Source organism: Halictus rubicundus, chromosome 6 (genome assembly GCF_050948215.1).
Source record: "Halictus rubicundus isolate RS-2024b chromosome 6, iyHalRubi1_principal, whole genome shotgun sequence".
Classification (NCBI taxonomy): domain Eukaryota; kingdom Metazoa; phylum Arthropoda; class Insecta; order Hymenoptera; family Halictidae; genus Halictus; species Halictus rubicundus.
This window is the reverse complement of record NC_135154.1, coordinates 14928694-14947637: the sequence shown is the minus strand read 5'-3', so window position 1 is coordinate 14947637 and position 18944 is coordinate 14928694. Positions and strand designations below refer to the sequence as shown.

The window sequence follows — 18944 nt, the reverse complement described above, 5'->3', positions numbered from 1 at the left end:
TGAAATTAGAGGAATGAGGGGCAAGGTGTGGTACATATGAGTACCAACAGCTTTTGCACATGGCTCGAGCGTGTACCAAATTTTAACAGCTTAGAGGAACCTAGACTGGTACACATACGTGCTAACCGTCTTGGAAGGGTTAACAGACAACTACAGTCGACGTGAGGCTACGTGCAATCGTAATAGGCAGTAATGGATATTGAAGATCGAAGTTTTGATCATCGTTGCGCCAATAGGTGTTTCGCAGATTCGATAATGTATATATAGCATGTAAACCAAGGTTCGCACGTACAAGGGAAGCAGTGCGGTGCTGCGATAGCGCGGTAGTGTCGTACGCAGATCGAGTGCGTGTGTGACTTCCCTGGTTGGAGAAATGTCGTCGGCATTCGTGGCCGCGAAATAAACGGCGAAACATGTCCGGTCCGACAGTCAGTCGTGCGCAGACACTCGGCGGTGATGTTCAAATAGGTGCAACGGTGATCTGCGTAGTTTGTAACAGGACTGACAAGCTTTTGAAGTGTTCGCGGTGCAAGGCCGCCTTCTATTGCACTAAGGAACACCAAAGGCGGGATTGGAAACGTCATAAAGAATTTTGTACAACTCATTCCTCGCAATCGACTCTGCCCAATACCGTTTCATCCACGAATCAAAATTCCGTTCCACAGTCCGATAAAAAGGAATTCTCCGGCAAAAATCATCAACGGGCGACTGCACCAGTGGTTTCTAACCTAACCGAGAAGCCAGTGTCAGAAACAACGCAGGGATCGAACGCTACTCCAGAAGTGCATCATAACGCGAGACACCTTGGAGGTACATTTAATTCGGTTTTGCTCTCCTCGCATTCCATCGATAAGCTCGTTCGATATTTTTGGTTTCACCGTTGTCGATCGTTTCGTGCAAAACAAGTGTCTCTCTTCGGAGAAAGGATTACAGTTGAAAATATGTCTTTCTGATAATACATTCTTTCGTTTCTGTCAAATCGCACCGTTAACGCTCTTCAAATGTAACCCCAATGGTTTACAATGTACACCGTATTGTAAAGTTTACAAATAGGATATGTCAACAGTAATAGATCAATGACAGGAAAATTGTCTACACACATTCTGGTGTTTACCTAAAGAATTTTTGTACTGGTTAGCGTGGTGCTTAATACAGTTCAACCTCGATAATTTGAAACCACGTCGTACAACAATTTTCCTGATTATTGAGCAGTATAGTATAATATTTTAACAATATATGAACATTGTATTTTCAATGACATTTCTTTATAGGAGTTACCAAACACACGAGAGAAGCAAAAGAATTGTCAGAACACAAGGGAAGCCAAAATCCAAAGAGGAAATCTAAGGGAAAAGGTACTAGCAACAGTAGAGCAGATGGATGGACTTCTCCTATAACATACGAAGGCAGCTCTGAAGATACAATTCTAGGCGCCAGAGCAGAATTGTTGAACCCTGTTCTTGAAAACTCAAGGATTCTTGATAATCTACAAGATAATGAATTAGACATGCCTACACACCATCATAACGGTATGAAGAACTTCCCGGAGGTTCATTTAGCTCGCGAGGAGGAACTGTTACCACCATTCCTTCACAAAAACAGAAATAACTTGGAAGAGTTACACTTGAATGAGATTTGCAGAAATGTGATCAAGGACATGGATGAATACGGTGTGTGCGTGGTAGACAATTTTTTAGGGGCTGAGAAAGGTCTCGCTGTATTAAATGAAGTTTTAAATATGTATAGTGCTGGATTATTTAAGGATGGACAATTGGTTTCTAATAAAGCAGGTGCAAATGATTTAAAAACAATTCGTGGTGATCAAATAACGTGGTTAGACGGGAAAGAAAAACAATGTCAGAATATTGGAATGCTCATATCCAAAGTCGATGCCATCATTATGAGGGCGAATAAGATGCGAAACAATGGAAAAATGGGAAATTATACAATCAACGGTAGAACAAAGGTAAGCAAAACCACATTAAGACTTGGCCTTTCACACGAAACAACACTGTTTCGAATTCCAAGAGGTAACTTGTCACTGAAGTTTTCGGTTTACAATCGAAATTTTTAAACAAGTATTTTTTAATAATTCACCGTGCGTTTTGTTGTAAACAATTTTCACTCGTAGATAGAACGGTAAATTTCACCGAGTATCGGTTGTGCGTAGAACGTAAAGTAATTGGACGCATAACAAGTAAATCCGTTAATTAATTTCTCGAATGTTTTGGCAAGGTAAACTTCTTCCACAAACGCAGGTCGTGATATCGAGTATCGCGTACGAAATTAGACCCTCGATTTTAAACGAGAACTTTAAGCAGGACATTTTAAATTGCGAGATGCAACTGGGTGGGCTTCGAAAGCTATGTAAATCGAAATTCAACAAACACATTCCTCCTTATACATTTTTCGAACGCAGTGTTTGCAATTTTCACGATGTGTACGTGGATACACAGCTTCCGAGTGATTAAATTTAAATACAGACATTTCGGAAAAGTCGTTGTGTTTCAAAACATAAACTGCAAAAGAAATGCTGTGAAATCGTGCGTAGATGAGTCGGAATAATACAAGTTGTTGGTACAGATTGATTGAAGGAAACAAGATATTGTTTTCCGTAATCGTATTAGTCATTGTTGAATGCAGCCAGCCTGCCACGTTTTCCCGTTTGGTCATGAGGCTCCGACAAACGATAGCGGCGCGGCACGGCACCGACGAAAAAGACCGACGACGAGTTTTCGCGTGCGAATATCGACATCCAGTGTTTCGCTGGCTGTGAAACAAGGGGCAAGGAGGGAGGAAAGAAGGTGGTAGGCTGAGAAGGTCAGGATCCCGAAATTGCAACGATCTTTCGGGGGAGATCGTCGAGCGGGCAGAGTGGGCAACACACGTAGTGCAGTCGGTCACGTACGCCGCACTGCTGGCTCGCTCCTTGTTATATCTTTATCTCTTTCGCTGTCACTAACTTTCTCTTTCTTCTGTTATCCCAGAAACCCGTCGGCCTTATGAATGTACGTCCCGATTACACGGTCTCGTCTTTTGTAAACACTGCTCTAAGCAGACAGGCACAGGTGAAACGAGGCTGTGCGACGCGGATCCAGATAACAGAACGTCATCGATTAAAACCTACACGCGTACTATGCGCACCTCGAGTCATTCCCGAAGTTGTTGAAAGGCTGCTCGAGGAAGTACATAGTTTGCGTACAGGTTTCGACATTGAGAATTTAAGGTTATCTTCGTTTCCTCTTTTTATCATGGAAATGTCATTTCTGAATCAGACACCGCGAGATAATGCCATGAATATTGTCGTTGCCAGGTTGCAAAGCGTTGGCTCTAGATTGATCTGGAAAACTATGAAGCGAATTGTTCGGAAATATACTTATGATATTTCTATATGATCGATCGTTCGGTCGAGAGTAGGGACTTTGACCGAAATGCAAAACACCGGTATTTTTCAGTTGTATCTTTGAAACCCTTATAGATATGTATATCTAATACATACAATGTTGTGATATCTATACCAATCCAATCTTTCTTGCGGCCGCAATTACGCCACGATTTGGAGGCAAATGAAAAACCGCCAAAAATACCAGTATTTATTTCGGTTTCGGTGGTGTAACGATTTCAGTAGAATCTTTCTGGTACGATTCGGATATCAAAATCCTACCGGTTTTAAGTCCCTGATTGAGAGACGCTATTCGAGTAGACTTATTTGCCCGCCATTTGTGTAAACTGAAACTCCAGTCAGTTCAAATAATACGCCTTCTTTTTCATTTTATATTTAGAGAACTAACTTGTTTCTAACACATTATCTTGTTTTGCTACGATTACTATTAATTTTTGAAATGATAATCAATTTTTATTGGAGACTCTTCGAACTATGATTCGATTTTAATCAATTACCTATTCGTATTATTGATCGCAGCGCTTCTTTCTATCGACGTACCAATCTTCGAAACTTAATAACTATGAGGACATCAGTATTTCTAAGTTTTTCTTTAGTTATATGTGCTGTATGGTTCTAGATAGGGTCTCTGATATGCTCATAGGATATACTCCATTCAATAGAAGGTCAATTCATAGAGCATTTTAGACTTGTTGTAGTATCTTTTATCATTGATGACTCAACCTGTATTTTAAGAATACTCCATTGAGTGCATTCTCTACTCGTTTCTACGGGATGTTGTTTCTTCAGGTTCTTTTCATTTGGTTTACGAAATAGTAGCTTTAAAAAAATGCTAATTCCGTTCCCCAGTCGAACGGAAAGTTCTTAAAAAATTATTTTATATGTACTCTCAATTCGTCTATTTCAGTATAATTTTACTAGTGTGTGTAAAAAGCTGAAAAGAATCGTTTCCTCAAGAGCTATTAAACAATATTCTAGTTTTTTAGTAGGTGATTCGAAATAAGAACAAAATGTTTCTTCTTTAATGAACAATTTAATTGCTTGCGCTTCGGTTATTCATTTAAATTTAAAATTATTCGGTTTTCATTTAAAAGACTTGCATAAATCAATTGAAAGCAAAAAGCTTCGAAGAAAATAACTGGTAAACAAATATAGTATGTAGGTCTTTTTAAGTGAAAATGTAAGAAAACCAATCGAATTTTTAGCAGTTCCGGAAGCGGTTAAAGTGACTGTGCGCAATTTCCGGCATTTCGTGCGAAACATTTGTACCATTCTTCCGCTTTCGAGCAAATCCTTGGAGACAGCCAGCTGCATCTCCCTGTTTAACCTTGTCGAAGGTGAAAGAATCGACGAGGTGCGATCTATATGTACATATGCATCCGTGCATATACTTAAATACGTGATGAGAGCGTGCCAATCGTCTGGGGACGGTCCCGTTCCTGTTCGTCTGTCTCTACGAGGATATTTACCGTTGTCTGTTCTCACTTTCCGACTGTTTCGGAATACCTTCTGTATAATTTGTAATTGTAATGGCCCCGTGCGACTGGGTGCGGGTTGCGGAAGCAATGCTCGAAACTTAAAAAAAAATTCGTCATTCGTATGACCGTCTAGATCGGTTATACTTCGTCCCAAAATAGAAATTACTTCTGAAATTGTGTGCTTTTTCTTTTGACACTATCTACTCCAAGCCCATTGATAGGATTTTTAATGACTACGCGAAATCGGAGGGAAACTCGAGGATCTTTTAAACACTAATCGCAAAGAAGGTGATTAGATTACGCCGTTGGAGGTGACCTATTGATCTGCGAGTACAATCTTCATTGTTATTGAAAAGTTGGTTAGAAAATCTTTAGCTGTGATTGATAAATGTTTGAAAACAATGAAATAACTACTGGTAGATAGTACGTTCAGATTCCTTGAATATAGTAATATCGTGAGCTCTTTAGATTGCGGAATTTAATTGTTCTTTCGTTTATCTACAGAACTTTACGTTTGCCGTCTCGAAAGTAGACTCATGGATCCGGAATCCGTAGTGATGTAAATATAATTTAAGGCGCCCGTTAATTTCGCAAAGGTGAACATGTTTACCCTGAAGTTCACCTTCCGAGTGACCTCTAGAATCGGTAGTCGCGTATACCACACTGCAAACTTCATTTCGGGGATTTTAACGGATCAGCGCAGCGCTTAAGTAAAATATTGAACAAATACAGAACTCGATTATTTGTATACACTTGCTGGTCATTTTACCTGGAAAAGCGGCAAGCAAAATGAATACCAGCTCCGCGAGATATCATTTTTCATAGTCCTCTGTGGAAATAACACTGACGTTTTCCTCGTACATTCCCCAGAAGATTTTCCGCGAAAGGAATTGTTTCGTACTTTCGCGCATGACTTTTGCGTGGGCGCGGTATCGCGAAAATGGCGTTTCCAAACAGTTTCTGCGATAACGGAGTTTAAAAACGGTGCTTAATTGAACGACGAAAAATACCGTGAGCTCGATCCGCGATTCCTGGTACAGTAACGCGTTGAGGTATTTGAAATGCAGCGACGGTGTTTCTGCATTTTCCTCGTTGGTTCTATGAACCGCGCACTATACTTTTGACAGATGGTTTTTCTGAGAAATTGTCTCGCGTAACGCTACCCGTGTTATTGTGCGGACGTCATGTTTTGTTTTCATGATGACGCAGAGATGTTTTATTTACTTCGTGGCCGTTGTATTCTTTTCGCGAATTGCGAAAATTTGTGGAACTCTCTGCCAACTATGCTTTTCAATATTGTAAATATAAGAGCGTCTAATGATTTTTGCCTCCAAGCTTGTCTGACTGCGCGGATCTTCCCGCCGAACCCGAGATTCTTGCTATCTCCAATAAATTCTTACTGCCCATCGTTTCTGGCAACGGCTCAAGACCCCCTTTCTTTTTAACGATCAATAAAATAACAGTCTACCTGGCAAGAACATTCGTCGCTACGCGTAATTAAACGTTGCGAAACGTGTATCTATCGTATGGATTTATTATACGGTGAAATTAGTCCTGGATCGACGATTCGAATTAATCTTGGACGTTGTTCAAATATTAAAACAGCCATTCTGACGTAACCGCCGTGTGTCGTGAGTACTGCAAATTTCAAAGAGGAATCGCGGTTTCTTCCACATATTCGGTCAGCGAAAGTTGAGATTAAAATTGAAAATATAGCAAGCGAAATGTGGTCTTTCGGAAGCAGTCGAAAATACTGTTTTCCAAAAGAAAACGTTATCAATCCCGTTGTCTCCCGAGGAAGCTAAAAAGGGTAATCGTTTCGCGGTTCGTTTCGGACATATAATACTTTTGAAAACTTTCGACAGGTGTGCATCTTTGCGGCAAGTGTCGTGCTGCGTTGCTCGTAATTGCAAAACTAATCTGTCAAGTATATGAACATCGTTCGGTCTCACATTCACTGCTTAGAAGTGTCGTATAAGCCGTCGATGACGAATTTCTTCGTCAGCAACCGCACATGTCCCACCAACAGTTAACAGGTTCTCTCACTAGATGGTAATGTGGCCGCCCTCGTTGTGTGCCAGCTGACATTATCATAGATAACATGCATAACAGGACCGTATAATAGTTTTAAGCTCCACTGAAAAAAGGACAGTACGAGGAAAAGTGACCGATAGGTCGATGAAGTCGAGTATTGTTCCCCCACACCAGAGCTGTTCAGCGCCTGCCCGTACGGGCAGCACGCCTCTGCGGGCAATGTTGCGTGTATTTGTCACACGCATTGTCACAGCTACGTGGCCAGCTACGGCTACGGCCTCTACCCCCACTCCGCCAAGTCATTTGCCCGTAGTTGTACCCACGGGCACCAACAGACAAATCACTCTGAAAGGCTCAGAATCCTTAGAATTACGGACTAGAATCCTAACCACAGGAACAAGAAATAAATTAATGGGAACTTTTTCCGATACCCAATATAATTTTTAGGCCTCGTTATAATGATCGGAACTCACAATTAAACTATTAAAATACAAATGTAAAAGTTTCTTGCTTTACTCGGATCTAGCATCAAAATAATCAACCTAATTGAAATGCTTTCGGCATGAATCACGTGCCGGAAGATAAGTCGCTTCGTCGAGCACTATTCGTGCATGCGAAAGAAAGTGTAGCAAGAATATCTGCAATGACTCATGCAATGATAGTAATCGTTGCATGTCGTAAAGGGGTAATTCCTCGTAAAAAATTAATCGAGAGTGCTGAACAATTACTGAATAATAGATCAACTTCTGCAAAAACGTGTTTAAAAATGCAGATGTCCGTTGGTATTTTCCAGTGGAAACGGTATGTCATGATCAGACATGTGTAACTGCCGATTTAATAGCACGCGTACCTGACGAATTGCGAAAGATGTTTTTTTTTCAGAAATCAATGCAACAACTTACTCGCTTTCGAACTTACGTATGGGGGATCATCTGTTTCTCGATGAATCACCACTGCCGAGACAGTGTGTGTGTGACGATCATGAGGAGCTCTATTGTTGTAAACTCGGCTGTCAGAAAAAAAAACCCGCTCTACTCGGAGGATGATCTGATAGAATCTTCGACTTAAAGTCATCTCTCGTTGTACTTGCAGTTACATAAATCCTGCGTCACAATCTAATTGGAACAAAATACAGAAGCTTTCCGTGATTAATTTGCGGGAAATCTAAACAACATCGTTGATAGTTCTGCTCCGAATGTCAAGCGCCACCGATCGTCCACCATTTCATAAACCAATCCCGATTTTGGTTGATCAATTTTTTCCGTCGCACAGAGAACGATTTGTTCGCCAAAATGTCCGCTAAACAAGTTCGCTGTTCACTCTAAAATTAGATAGAGCAGTCTTAAAAACTATGAATCAGGTGAGTTTATTCAGCGATAGCCTACAACGTAGATGGTTGGCAAACGTAGGATAAAATACGGTGGCAAATGAAAAATCACTAGTAGCAGTTAAAAATTCTTATTTACTTCGAAAACATTATCGAGGAAGCAAAATAGAGGTTGTTTTCGATAACTGCGAACTGTTGATGTTTTTAGCGATTCGAGGAGCGAAGATACAGGAGCTTGCGCAAGCCCGGTATAATGACAGATTTTGGTCGTATTAATTCGTTTTCATTCACGGGTTGTATAAAGAAGCAGCTGAACGATAAAGTAACACAATTCCACTGTGCGTTCTTCCCAGGAAACATTTTATCGAGCGAAAATACGGGATCGCAGACAGACTTTCGAGCTCCGATTCGCGCGACTGTTGAATGTCGCAGAGATCGGCGTAACAATCACCTGGCTTTTCCGCGAATGACTTTTCAAGAGGTTACACATTTTTCAACTGTTCCAGTACTACGGTTAATCTAGACCCGACGACTCCCGCGTTATCTCGATAATGTACATACTTTCGGCGGGTTGTGCTCTTTATCTGTAAAACGTGACCGGCTGCACGTAAAGTGGCTCAGTGTCGGATCTTTTGTCTCGATGCTGCACCCCACCCACCCTTGTCGCGCGAAGCTACTTGACCGTTTGGACAATGAACCCTAACAGCGAAAAATCCGCGAACCAGAAACCGAGCTCCACTTGCCTGGAGAAGTTCCAAATTTCTCGAATTGTCGAAAGAATTTCAATGAATATTTCATCGGCCAGTGCTTCTTCTTCATTTCACTATCGCCAGTTGAAGTGGTTTTGACCGATAGTGTAGTATCGATCGGCATCGCTTAATAAATTCAATCATCTGAGAAGATAACACGGTTGCAAATTCAAGAAAACAAATCGAAGGACGGCGGCGAAAAGTTGCGGCTGGTACCCGACCGATCTGAATATGCAGTTAACAGAAATTCGTATCTTAAGACTTAAAGCTCCAGAGATATTGTTTCTGTTTGCATATATCTATCGCTATTTTTAATCGGCCTGAAGCGAACGAAAAAATACGTGTAGGAATTTCTAGTCCGAGATAATAGGAATTCTCATTAAATTCTTTAAACAGTTTGCAAAACATGTTTTGCGACACGCGCATGGCGGTTGTAAAAGTCCTCGAGTGTTACGCCATTTTTGAAAGAATAAGAATTTTACATGTACGCGTGGTTGCTTACTTGCTTTGTTAAAAATTATATGTAACTGTTTATTTTTGGAAGTTGTTCGATATTGTTCTGTCTACCGGACAAAGTTATCCAGGACATTTGTTTTGTATTCGCCAACGAGAGATCTTATATATTCCGCGGAAAATACACCGAGCCGCGGAATGGCGCGTTCTTATGTGCAATTACCGCGAATTACTCTCGACAATTTGCATTGAAATGAAAAAAAAAAAAAAAGTTAAAACAGTTACCGGCAAACTAATCGATCGCAAAGACATTCTGTACACATAACAATGATTATATCTATTGTTATAGCGTGCGAATTATGATCGGCTGTTTCCTCGCAAGGCACACAATGGGCGAACAATGGCCACTGGAAAGTCTAAATATCCCGGCTATTAGAATGATGTTTGTCAAAAACTATTTCCAGTCGGACTGTGTCTCAGAAGTTCTATTAAACGTTGTCCCACCTACATCATTTACCTTTTTAACAGAGTGAAAGGCATCCTGTAACGCCGCTAACGAACAGGTAGCGCTGGTATCTCATTTAGAATGTATTTTTTTCTGTAATACAAGATATGGTTTAAGGAGAGTACAGGAAATTTTATATGCTCGGAAATGTATCTGAAAGTTTGGTTAGATTAGATTCGTATTTTATTTGACAAGCACGCACAGTCTACAATAAAAGTTTATACTAATATTCATCGGACGCGTTCGAAACGATCTTGCAAAGGAAACTTTGATTCGATATTTCTAACACGTTCAACGCGTCTTTTACATTCTCGAATTCTTCACCGTTGCTTGTGCAACCGTGCATGTACATATAAAGCGCGTGCCCCATAATACGTGTGCCGAAGATGGATTTAGAGCTACAGAACAAATAAGTACGTGTGAATGTATGCTCTGTTTGACCTTCCAAAAAGCGTTTTCTGTTCTGGCAGCTTGTATTTGCTTACCTTCGGTTGAGATGGTTCAGACAGCTATCTTTCGTTTTAGTATCGTCATCATGCCCAACGATTTATATATTGTCAGTTTCTTATTTTATTTAATCTGGTTAGGTTCTATAGTTAGAAATAGGTAGAGATGTTAGAAATGTCCGTTGTACAAATGTATGTCCAATTTACAAAACAAAAAAAAGCAGTCTGGACGGCGACGCCTGTTTCGTGGGTGACGTGAGAATCTACACGCTAGCAAATGTAGTACCAAGGTTAGCCTGCTATTCGGGTCAAGGATACAATGCGATCCCTATTCGTACACCTCCCTCCAGAGACCTTACGAGTAACTCAGCCCTTTTTGCGCACGTGCGCTGTTTGGGAGATCTTTGTCGCCTGAACATTTCACTGGTACGCCCACGCCACGACTCAGAATTATTTATTGTGCTTGCCGACGAGTGATCAACCATTTCCGCTAAATAATTATTTCTCGAAAGATCGGCATCTCTTGGTATTAATTATGTATCACAATACTTTCGGTGTTTACGCCGTACACCATTTTAGCCAAGTAACTCGACGGGCAGCCATTTTGAACTTAAATCAACTTGCGTTTTTATTAAAAAGAAATCTATCTATGTCATTCCCTAATTTTTGACAAGCAATTACTTCCCAAAGAATCAGTATTTCATTGTGTTAATCATTTATTTAAATATTTTCTTCGCTCTCCAACATCGTGCGCCATTTTAACTACGCAGCTCGTTAGGAAGCCATCTTGAACTTAAACTGCTTTACCTCATTATTTGAAAGAACCAATTTATATAATTCGCTAATTTCACCAAACATTTGTTTCTAAAAAGAAGAATCAATATTTCACGATACTTGGATGTGGATTCTTCAACACCCTGCGCTATTTTAACTATGCAATTTATTGAGAAGGCAGTTTGATCTTTGCATCTTTATTAAAAAAAAAAATAGATTTCTGTAATTCACTTGTTAAAAATCTACGATAGTTTGGACATACTTTGAGTAGCTATTAGCTAGCATTTCCTCATGTTCGTTGAGTGGTCGGTTTTCTGTACATTTGAACTTCGTGAAACGAGTACAGCGTAACACGTGCTCAGCGTTTTGTTCAATGAAACCTGAGGCACATGGCTACCCTTCGTGAGGTACATCACGTATGGATACAACACTTTCTATTCCAAGTCCATTGTTTTCATCGGTCGCTACGTCAAATCCATTTACAACCAACACCGTATTTCCGGTTTCATACTTGTTTCCTGTTTTAGTCTATTAAATCACAACTGATTTCTTATTTTCGATCCATTACTTTTGGTTGCGTTTTGATAAATTTTACTTACCAAAAACTTTGCAAATTTGTATAAAACGTTGGTTTTACATTCATAGAACAGCTTCGTAATGTGATGCATTATTTTTCAGGCGATGGTAGCATGCTATCCTGGGCATGGTTCGCATTACGTGAAACATGTGGACAACCCTAATCGAGATGGACGATGCATCACTGCAATATACTATCTCAATCGAGATTGGGACATTAAGGTACACATACGGTTTAATCGTCACGTTTCAACATAATTTTTTATTCCCGTTTGCGTGCAGAGCATCACCTTATAAGTAATATAAAATTTATTCTAAAAATAAATCTTGTTACAAAAAACGATGAAATTAATAAAAGAGTTCGCCATTTTATATTCTAATATTCCAATTTGTCGAAAGCGCAATATTTATGGAGTTTTATGAATTAAAATAATTAGATGGTATTTTTGGACGTAAAGATAGAGAATATTTGTATAAATGTAACAATGGGCTAGTATTCAGTCGTTCCACGTGTAGTCAGACTCTCAAACGGTTGAATTGTCATAGCCACGAAAAGGGCGAGCAGAATCTCAAGGGCATTTAGGGCCTACGTGAGCTGCACCATGTAACACATCTATCTCGCATATGCACCGGAAGACCGAGTTGAGCAATGTTTACATTGACTACAGGAAAAAATATACGCTGCCTTTATCAGCAGAAACTCTCCACTTTAAGTCTTCACTAACTTAATTTTAATTAGACACAAGAAGGATTTATAATATTTACTATCAATAGACAACGGATCTTTGTGCAAAATGAAGAAAGTTCTATTTCAATTGCAAATCATTAAATTTTACATTCTTAAATTCCTTCAGTGTCCCACTTTTTTAAATTCCATTTGCTTATTTTGTTAGAAATGACGAAATTTATTTTTAAAAATTGTTGCAACCATTCTATTGCTATTGTGATTTTTTTTAAATTGATACGACAATAGAAAAAAGTACAGAAACACTACAATAGCATGCCCACAATTTGTTCGTTTGACCATTCAGACATGCTGCATCTATTTGTGACAGAAAGATCAAATTTTGCTTTCCCGACTAACAATAATTACGCTTTTCGTGATTACAGAAAAATGGCGGCCTCCTGAGGATATTTCCAGAAGGCTGGCGCGATCAAGTTGCAGATATCGAGCCTCTCTTCGATAGGATACTTTTCTTCTGGTCCGACAGGAGAAATCCGCACGAAGTACAACCGGCATTCAAAACCAGATATGCGATCACTCTGTGGTACTTCGACGCCGAAGAGAGGAATCAAGCTTGCCGAAGATATCAAAGAGAAAGTGGGTATATTATTTGTAATCTGCATGCTTCTTCCATTTTAATAGACGTGATTCTTCATGAAAAATGTTCTTCGAATTTCGGAGGATAAGACACCAGAAATTGTTTACTTCGTTCATGATTATATTAAACTCAAATTAATTATGAAGGACAGATAACGATTAAAAGGTGGAAGAACCGCAGAAGGTCACTTCTCTGACTTTGATTTACATAAAGCATGACTCATATTCCTACTTTATGTTCAAAATGTTTGTTTTTAGATTTACACACAGAAAAAGAGTGGCAGACGTAATTTATAGATATATCTTCTCGATGACCTTCGGCATGAGGCTGCTTTCTTTATAGCTATACTTTTGAAAGCATCATTTGATATTATTGGCGAATCATTCAATTATATAAAATATTCCCACTGTATAAATATTTTACGCAACATGACTAAAAATTAAAAATCGTTTTTTTTTAGAGATCTACTTCTTTGGAAACTGATGGTTATAAAAAGCCAAACATAATCGAATAATCTTAAACACATGAAAAAGTATTAATAATCTATGAGTATCAAAATTCATATCAATTATCGTCGATGAAATTAAATTCATTTCAGACTTTACATCAAAAAGATCAAAATGAGTGATTCTATTAATATCGGCTAATAAATTCCAGAGACTAATGAAATAAATATCTCTTCATCTGACTTTCAGGAGAGCTGCATGCTAAGAAAGAGAATTCGTGAGACATGGAGTGTGAGAGACTGTCACACCATCCGTCGACTGAAATTGTAACTCTATTAGCTGAACTTATACACGTGTATATAGCTACACAAAGAAAGCACTGGTACATAAAATTATTATGTATTATTATGTATTAAGATATAGTCGAATACAGGAGCTACTGACATTGGAGTTACAGAAAAAGAAAAAAAAAGATTTTCAAGAATGTGCAATAGTTGTAAGCGCGTTCTTTTCTTTTTGTTTTTTTTTTTTATACATACGGCACTGAAATATATTTATACGTGGCGTAAGTGCGCAATAGCTCTTACAACTCTCAATTTATAAATACAATTCGTAACTCCGTTCTTTCTAACACTTAATGCTCACACTCTAACCGAATGTCTCAAGAGTAAACATTTTAGTATTTGCTTGCCATTCGATTCAAAGTTTGTTCGTTATCGACATCGATACTTAGCTTTTAATAGTCGGAGTACGATCAATTCTTACGGCGATTTGTGATTCGTATATTTGCTGAAATAGTGTACAGAGAAATTAATGCATCTATGCGTGTATATGCGTAGTACGAGAGAGAGAGAGAGAGAGAGAGAGAGAGAGAGAGAGAGAGAGAAGAATAGTCAAAGCGTGTGAATGTAGAGAGAAAGAGTAAGCGAGCGATCTGAATAATAAAATAATGTTTGTATGTGTAAAATTTTCTAAAATTACATCTTAATTATTATATTAAAAAAAAATAATAATAAAAAAGAAGAAGAAACTTTTCCCTTATCCTGTGTATAGTTAGTGAGATTAATAACAGTTCAGCATGTTATTAATATAAAATTACAAAATTCTTACGATTTTATTACCACTTCTTATATGTATTACATATTGTTCTTGCAAGTTACAATCCTTCTACTGATGTTTGATTGAATGGCCAGTAATTGACTTATGCTTCCAGTGTCGAGAATTGAGATATGTTGGGGCCCAGTCTGTACCTGTAATATTGTTATGTACATTGCGAAAAGGTAGAAACACTGTGTTTACTATTGTATTGTATCTATTTATATAAATCGAATAAGTAAAAATGGAAAAAATAAACACGTACTTCCTGTGTCCCAGATAGAAAGTCTGATATACAAACTTTGTTAGTCAATCTGAATAAGGGAGAAAGGGTGGAGACGAAAGAAACTGAGAGAGAGAGACAGTATGTGTGCGTGTGTGAGTGCGTGTGCATGTGTAGAGAAAGAGAGACAAGCAGGGAGTGTTGAATTTTTCTAAGGTGTATTATGTTGATAATATTAAACTTACTCAATCGCAAGAATATGTGATTAATAAGTTATTCTTCGATTCTATTTCATTGTATTATTGGACACAGAGGACCAATATCTAGTATCCTCATCAAGAGATTAAGTTATTTCGATGAATGAACTTAATTTAATGTGCTCTTATGTTTAATATTGAAGATTGTTGTGAAATAAGTTATGAACTGACAACGCATTTTTTGAAGTATTGTAAAATTGATGAGAATTGTGATGTGAAAATAAACATTTTACAAAATCGGCATCCAATTGTTTAAGGAAAAGCGAATTGTATTGTCAATTATTGGTATTATTGACGAAAGCCTGTAATTCACCGGTTTGTATTTTATTTATTTATAAATGTACACACTACTCTTAATTAACACCGTCCAGGTCTTTCGGGATAGCACAGTGTTCAACTACATCCAAGGCTGGAACATATACTTTGAATGAATGATCATTTTTCGGAAATAGTCCAGGATTAATAATATGGCAGTCAGAGTATACGGTATCGTATGCTTCAAATTTGTCTGCGGCCACAATTAAATCCGGAGTTGGATATAATTGTAGAGCGTGATCGTATTTCCAATATACTGGGATTACGGAAAGACTTAAAGGAGTCAAATGTGACTGGCAAATAATTGATTTGGCATACTAAAAAAATTATAGAAAAAATAATTAAATAGAACAATGTTTGAGTTAGAGTACAAACAAAAACAGTCATTTAAGTAAACTTACGTGATCATAAATATTTCCTTCTCGTGGAAACTGAAGCGTATTTCTACACATTTTTGTTAAAATGTCCTCTCTTAACACTACGATTTCTTTTGTACAGTATTGAATTCTACATGGATTCGAAGTGAATATCGCACCAGGTATATTTTTCCTGAACACTTCAGTAATATGTTTCGGAAGCGGAGATCTTGGCAAAATTTTTGGTGATCCAACATCATCCGGTGCTGGTACAAAAATAAATTTCGAAGATTGTTTTATCTCCGGATATTGCATTATTATATCGGCTAGATCCTTCAGTCCTTCTTTTAATTTTTGTGTACTAGTTGTATTTGCTGGGAAGCTCAAGAAATGTCCACACAGTACAAAAGCAATGGGTGGATATTCAGAATATCCTTCCAACATAGTTCTAAATTTATGTAAAACAGTTATATCATCTAGCCACATTTCAGATAGAAAAATAATCATTCCATCTTTATTACTTTCTTCATAACTTTTCAATTTTTCTGATAGTTTCAAAGAAAGCTTATGCAAACCTCCGAATATATTGGAATCACCAAAGTCTGCACGTGCATTGCCAGATGATTCAGCTGGTGGAAAACCTATGTCTTCTACATATAACATACCCTCCTTGTATTCTCCACCAGCTATTACTATAGATGCTTCCATAATTAAACCATCCTGAAAATTGTATTTAATTGTTAAGGAAAACAATGTTTAGAAATATTATTATCACACGAATATTAATACAAGTTAAGTTTTTCTATGATAAAGGATATTGCTTTTCTCAAGTCCACTTTAATCGTTCCCCCTGTATCTTCTAAATAATATTGGCCTTCCGTTAACTGTGTTAAAAGACCCATTACATAAACATTCCCTTTTTTACTTTCACTTAATAAGCATTCGATCGGTACCAATTCAATCCATGTTTCTTTTTTTTCACCAAGTTTAGGGGGAGTAAATAATTCATGCCTCATAGTTCTATACCAGAGTAACTCAAAACGATCTTTAAATATAGTTGACTTATAGGGAGCTTCAGCAAACAAGTCTGGGGTCACAGGTGACAGAACAAACTTCTTTTTGCTCAAGTCATGTTTAATTTTTGGTATTTCAAATGCATCTATGACACTTAAAATTGTTTCCGTATCTTTCAATGTATCGGGCCTTATGCACTCTTCTATTGCTAATTTCAGGCTCTCCACTGTAACATGAGGGTCACTTAAATTCTGCGACAAAACTTGTTCCACAATCTGTGTTAGCCAACTTTTACGTTCATTTTCATCAACGTTCAGTAATTCTTTAGCAAGTGAAACACTGAGTTTTCTAAATGAAAGAAAATATGCTAATCTCACATAATGTTACACAATATGAAAGTTTGTTTAATACATTGTTCTAAATAAATAAAAAAAGTATACCTTGAAAGTGCAAGACCATACAGGGAAAAAGTGCTCTGCACAGATTTCACTAATTTTTCATCAGCCATTATTTTAAACAAATATTGAGAAGGCCCCGTGGCGGCGCTGGCAGGGTCCCCGACGACCAATATCATTCAACACAAGATTAAAAATTCATCATTATTTACAATTACTTCTTTGACAGCTGTTTACATATGCACAAACAGAATAATAGATTTTCCCGCCTTTTAACACCATTGAATATATTGATATCATAGTTGTCCACAAAGATGAATTTTTGTAGTCCACTCCTATATATATTATCGGTAACATTACCAACAGACAAAGCGGAAATGAGAGCACAGACGAGGTATAGGAATAGAACAATCACGCAATGTATTTTTTTGTCGCACGTCCGCGGGACTCTAGAGCTGTCTAGAGCGCCCTTACCATTTTTGTGTCACATCCTACCCTATCGGTCGGAACTAATATTGTGGAACCAATATCACAGACGAGATGTAGGAGTACGCCAGTCACCTTATTATACTGTTTCGTGTCGCACGATATGAAATACCGAATAATCTTAATTAGAAATCTTAATGAGAATCGAGTATCTTGTATAGTTCGAATAATCATGCATAAAAGTTACTTTGACATGCTTTAAGGGGGCCGGCATGGTTTGAAATCCATATACGTATGCAAGGGTCAAAATCTAGACAAACTGCCGCTTCAATATTGCAATGAGCAGTTTAGAAGTTGTCAATTGTGTTTCCTAAAAGTCCAATCTACGTCTTTATAGAGCCCAAATTGCGAATTTCTATCTCATCGTGTAGTAATTTGTAATATTCGGCAGAAAATTCGAATTCTGAAGCACGTATGACGTCACAAGATGGCTGTCGCTGAGAGATTCTCAAGCCATGCTCAAGACGTGCTTTAAAAGTTACTCTGTATCTCGAGTACTATTAGCCATTTTTACTAAAAAGATTAGGTGGTAAGATAGCCAAGAGGGTATTCGACAGCATCATTGGTAAGAGGAATTCTTATAATCGTTAAACAAGCAGAGATAATAAATTTATTAGTGTACATTTATTTATGGTTCAAAAGTTATTCTGTACCGTGAGTTCTATCATCTATCTTTACTAAAAAATTCAGTGACAAGATGGTCAAAGGAGTGCTTGTCGACATCATTGGCGAAAGGAATTATTATAAACATTTGTTTGGAACTATAGCGACGAAAGAAGGTATGGAAGTTGCGATAGGGAAGGACAGACAGTAAGCGTGGACTGTATGGTATTAAAATAATACATTATAACAGGAGGAGAGGTTTATACAAACGGCGAGATGATAAGGCGGTAAATCGAGCGAGCCAAGGACGATGGGCAGCGATTTTGATATTTTGGAATGTGGGAAACGATGGCCCACCCGACGAGTATGACAACAGACGTAAACAGAAGGTTTACGTCTGCGTTCGTTCACCCGGGGCCGACCTCGAGCTCGACCGGCTGAGCTATTGTCAACGCCGGGACACGGTCGCACCGAAGCAGTTCTTATATGGATGCCATAAACTTTTTGTTTGGTAATCCACATAAGAACTGTGGTCGCCCGAAATGGTTTTTGCGTTACAGGAGTTACCTGTACGATAAATTAATGCGTGCGAATATTCATGGCTTAAAAAATATTCTGTATCTCGGTTTCTATAATTTATTTTTACTAAATAATTAGACGGCATGATGGTCAAGGTAGTGCTTGTCG

The 18944-nt window shown here is 38.1% G+C and overlaps 2 protein-coding genes and 1 long non-coding RNA gene across 6 annotated transcripts; 1 reads left to right on the top strand and 2 right to left on the bottom strand.

The window, feature by feature from the left end:
* Window positions 1-262: 262 nt before the first annotated feature.
* Hph (HIF prolyl hydroxylase) lies at window positions 263-14523 on the top strand. The gene is made up of 5 exons (XM_076789007.1): window positions 263-810; window positions 1272-1966; window positions 11848-11967; window positions 12856-13066; window positions 13763-14523. The coding sequence occupies exons 1-5, from the start codon at window positions 414-416 to the stop codon at window positions 13792-13794; spliced, it is 1455 nt and encodes a 484-aa protein (XP_076645122.1). The 5' UTR covers window positions 263-413; the 3' UTR covers window positions 13795-14523.
* LOC143354738 (uncharacterized) lies at window positions 4384-6530 on the bottom strand. 3 transcript variants are annotated; one of them, XR_013082368.1, is made up of 4 exons: window positions 5651-6530; window positions 5384-5544; window positions 5048-5205; window positions 4962-4978 (listed from the first exon to the last, which is right to left on the bottom strand). It is a non-coding gene; the product is annotated as an uncharacterized LOC143354738 (long non-coding RNA). The 3 variants fall into 3 exon arrangements; XR_013082367.1 differs by having other exon boundaries at window positions 4384-5205; XR_013082366.1 differs by lacking the exons at window positions 4962-4978; window positions 5048-5205 and adding an exon at window positions 4384-4895.
* A 908-nt stretch (window positions 14524-15431) lies between the features above and the next one.
* Dnapol-epsilon58 (DNA polymerase epsilon subunit 2) lies at window positions 15432-17394 on the bottom strand. 2 transcript variants are annotated; one of them, XM_076789006.1, is made up of 5 exons: window positions 17214-17394; window positions 16578-17121; window positions 16335-16488; window positions 15805-16025; window positions 15432-15720 (listed from the first exon to the last, which is right to left on the bottom strand). In XM_076789006.1, exons 1-5 carry the CDS (start codon window positions 17345-17347, stop codon window positions 15442-15444), a joined length of 1332 nt encoding a protein of 443 aa, XP_076645121.1. In that variant the 5' UTR covers window positions 17348-17394; the 3' UTR covers window positions 15432-15441. The 2 variants fall into 2 exon arrangements, with proteins under 2 accessions (XP_076645121.1, XP_076645120.1); XM_076789005.1 differs by having other exon boundaries at window positions 15805-16488.
* Window positions 17395-18944: the final 1550 nt, after the last annotated feature.

Bases quoted from the DNA above. Each gene is read 5' to 3' on its own strand.
- Hph (XM_076789007.1), top strand. From the start codon at position 414: ATGTCCGGTCCGACAGTCAGTCGTGCGCAGACACTCGGCGGTGATGTT. The intron at 811-1,271 runs GTACATTTAATT...ATTTCTTTATAG, and splicing joins TAACGCGAGACACCTTGGAG to GAGTTACCAAACACACGAGA. The intron at 13,067-13,762 runs GTGGGTATATTA...TCTGACTTTCAG, and splicing joins CCGAAGATATCAAAGAGAAA to GAGAGCTGCATGCTAAGAAA.
- Dnapol-epsilon58 (XM_076789005.1), bottom strand. From the start codon at position 17,347: ATGATATTGGTCGTCGGGGACCCTGCCAGCGCCGCCACGGGGCCTTCT. The intron at 16,489-16,577 runs ATATCCTTTATC...ACAATTAAATAC, and splicing joins AAGTGGACTTGAGAAAAGCA to AATTTTCAGGATGGTTTAAT. The intron at 15,721-15,804 runs GTAAGTTTACTT...TAATTTTTTTAG, and splicing joins AAGGAAATATTTATGATCAC to TATGCCAAATCAATTATTTG.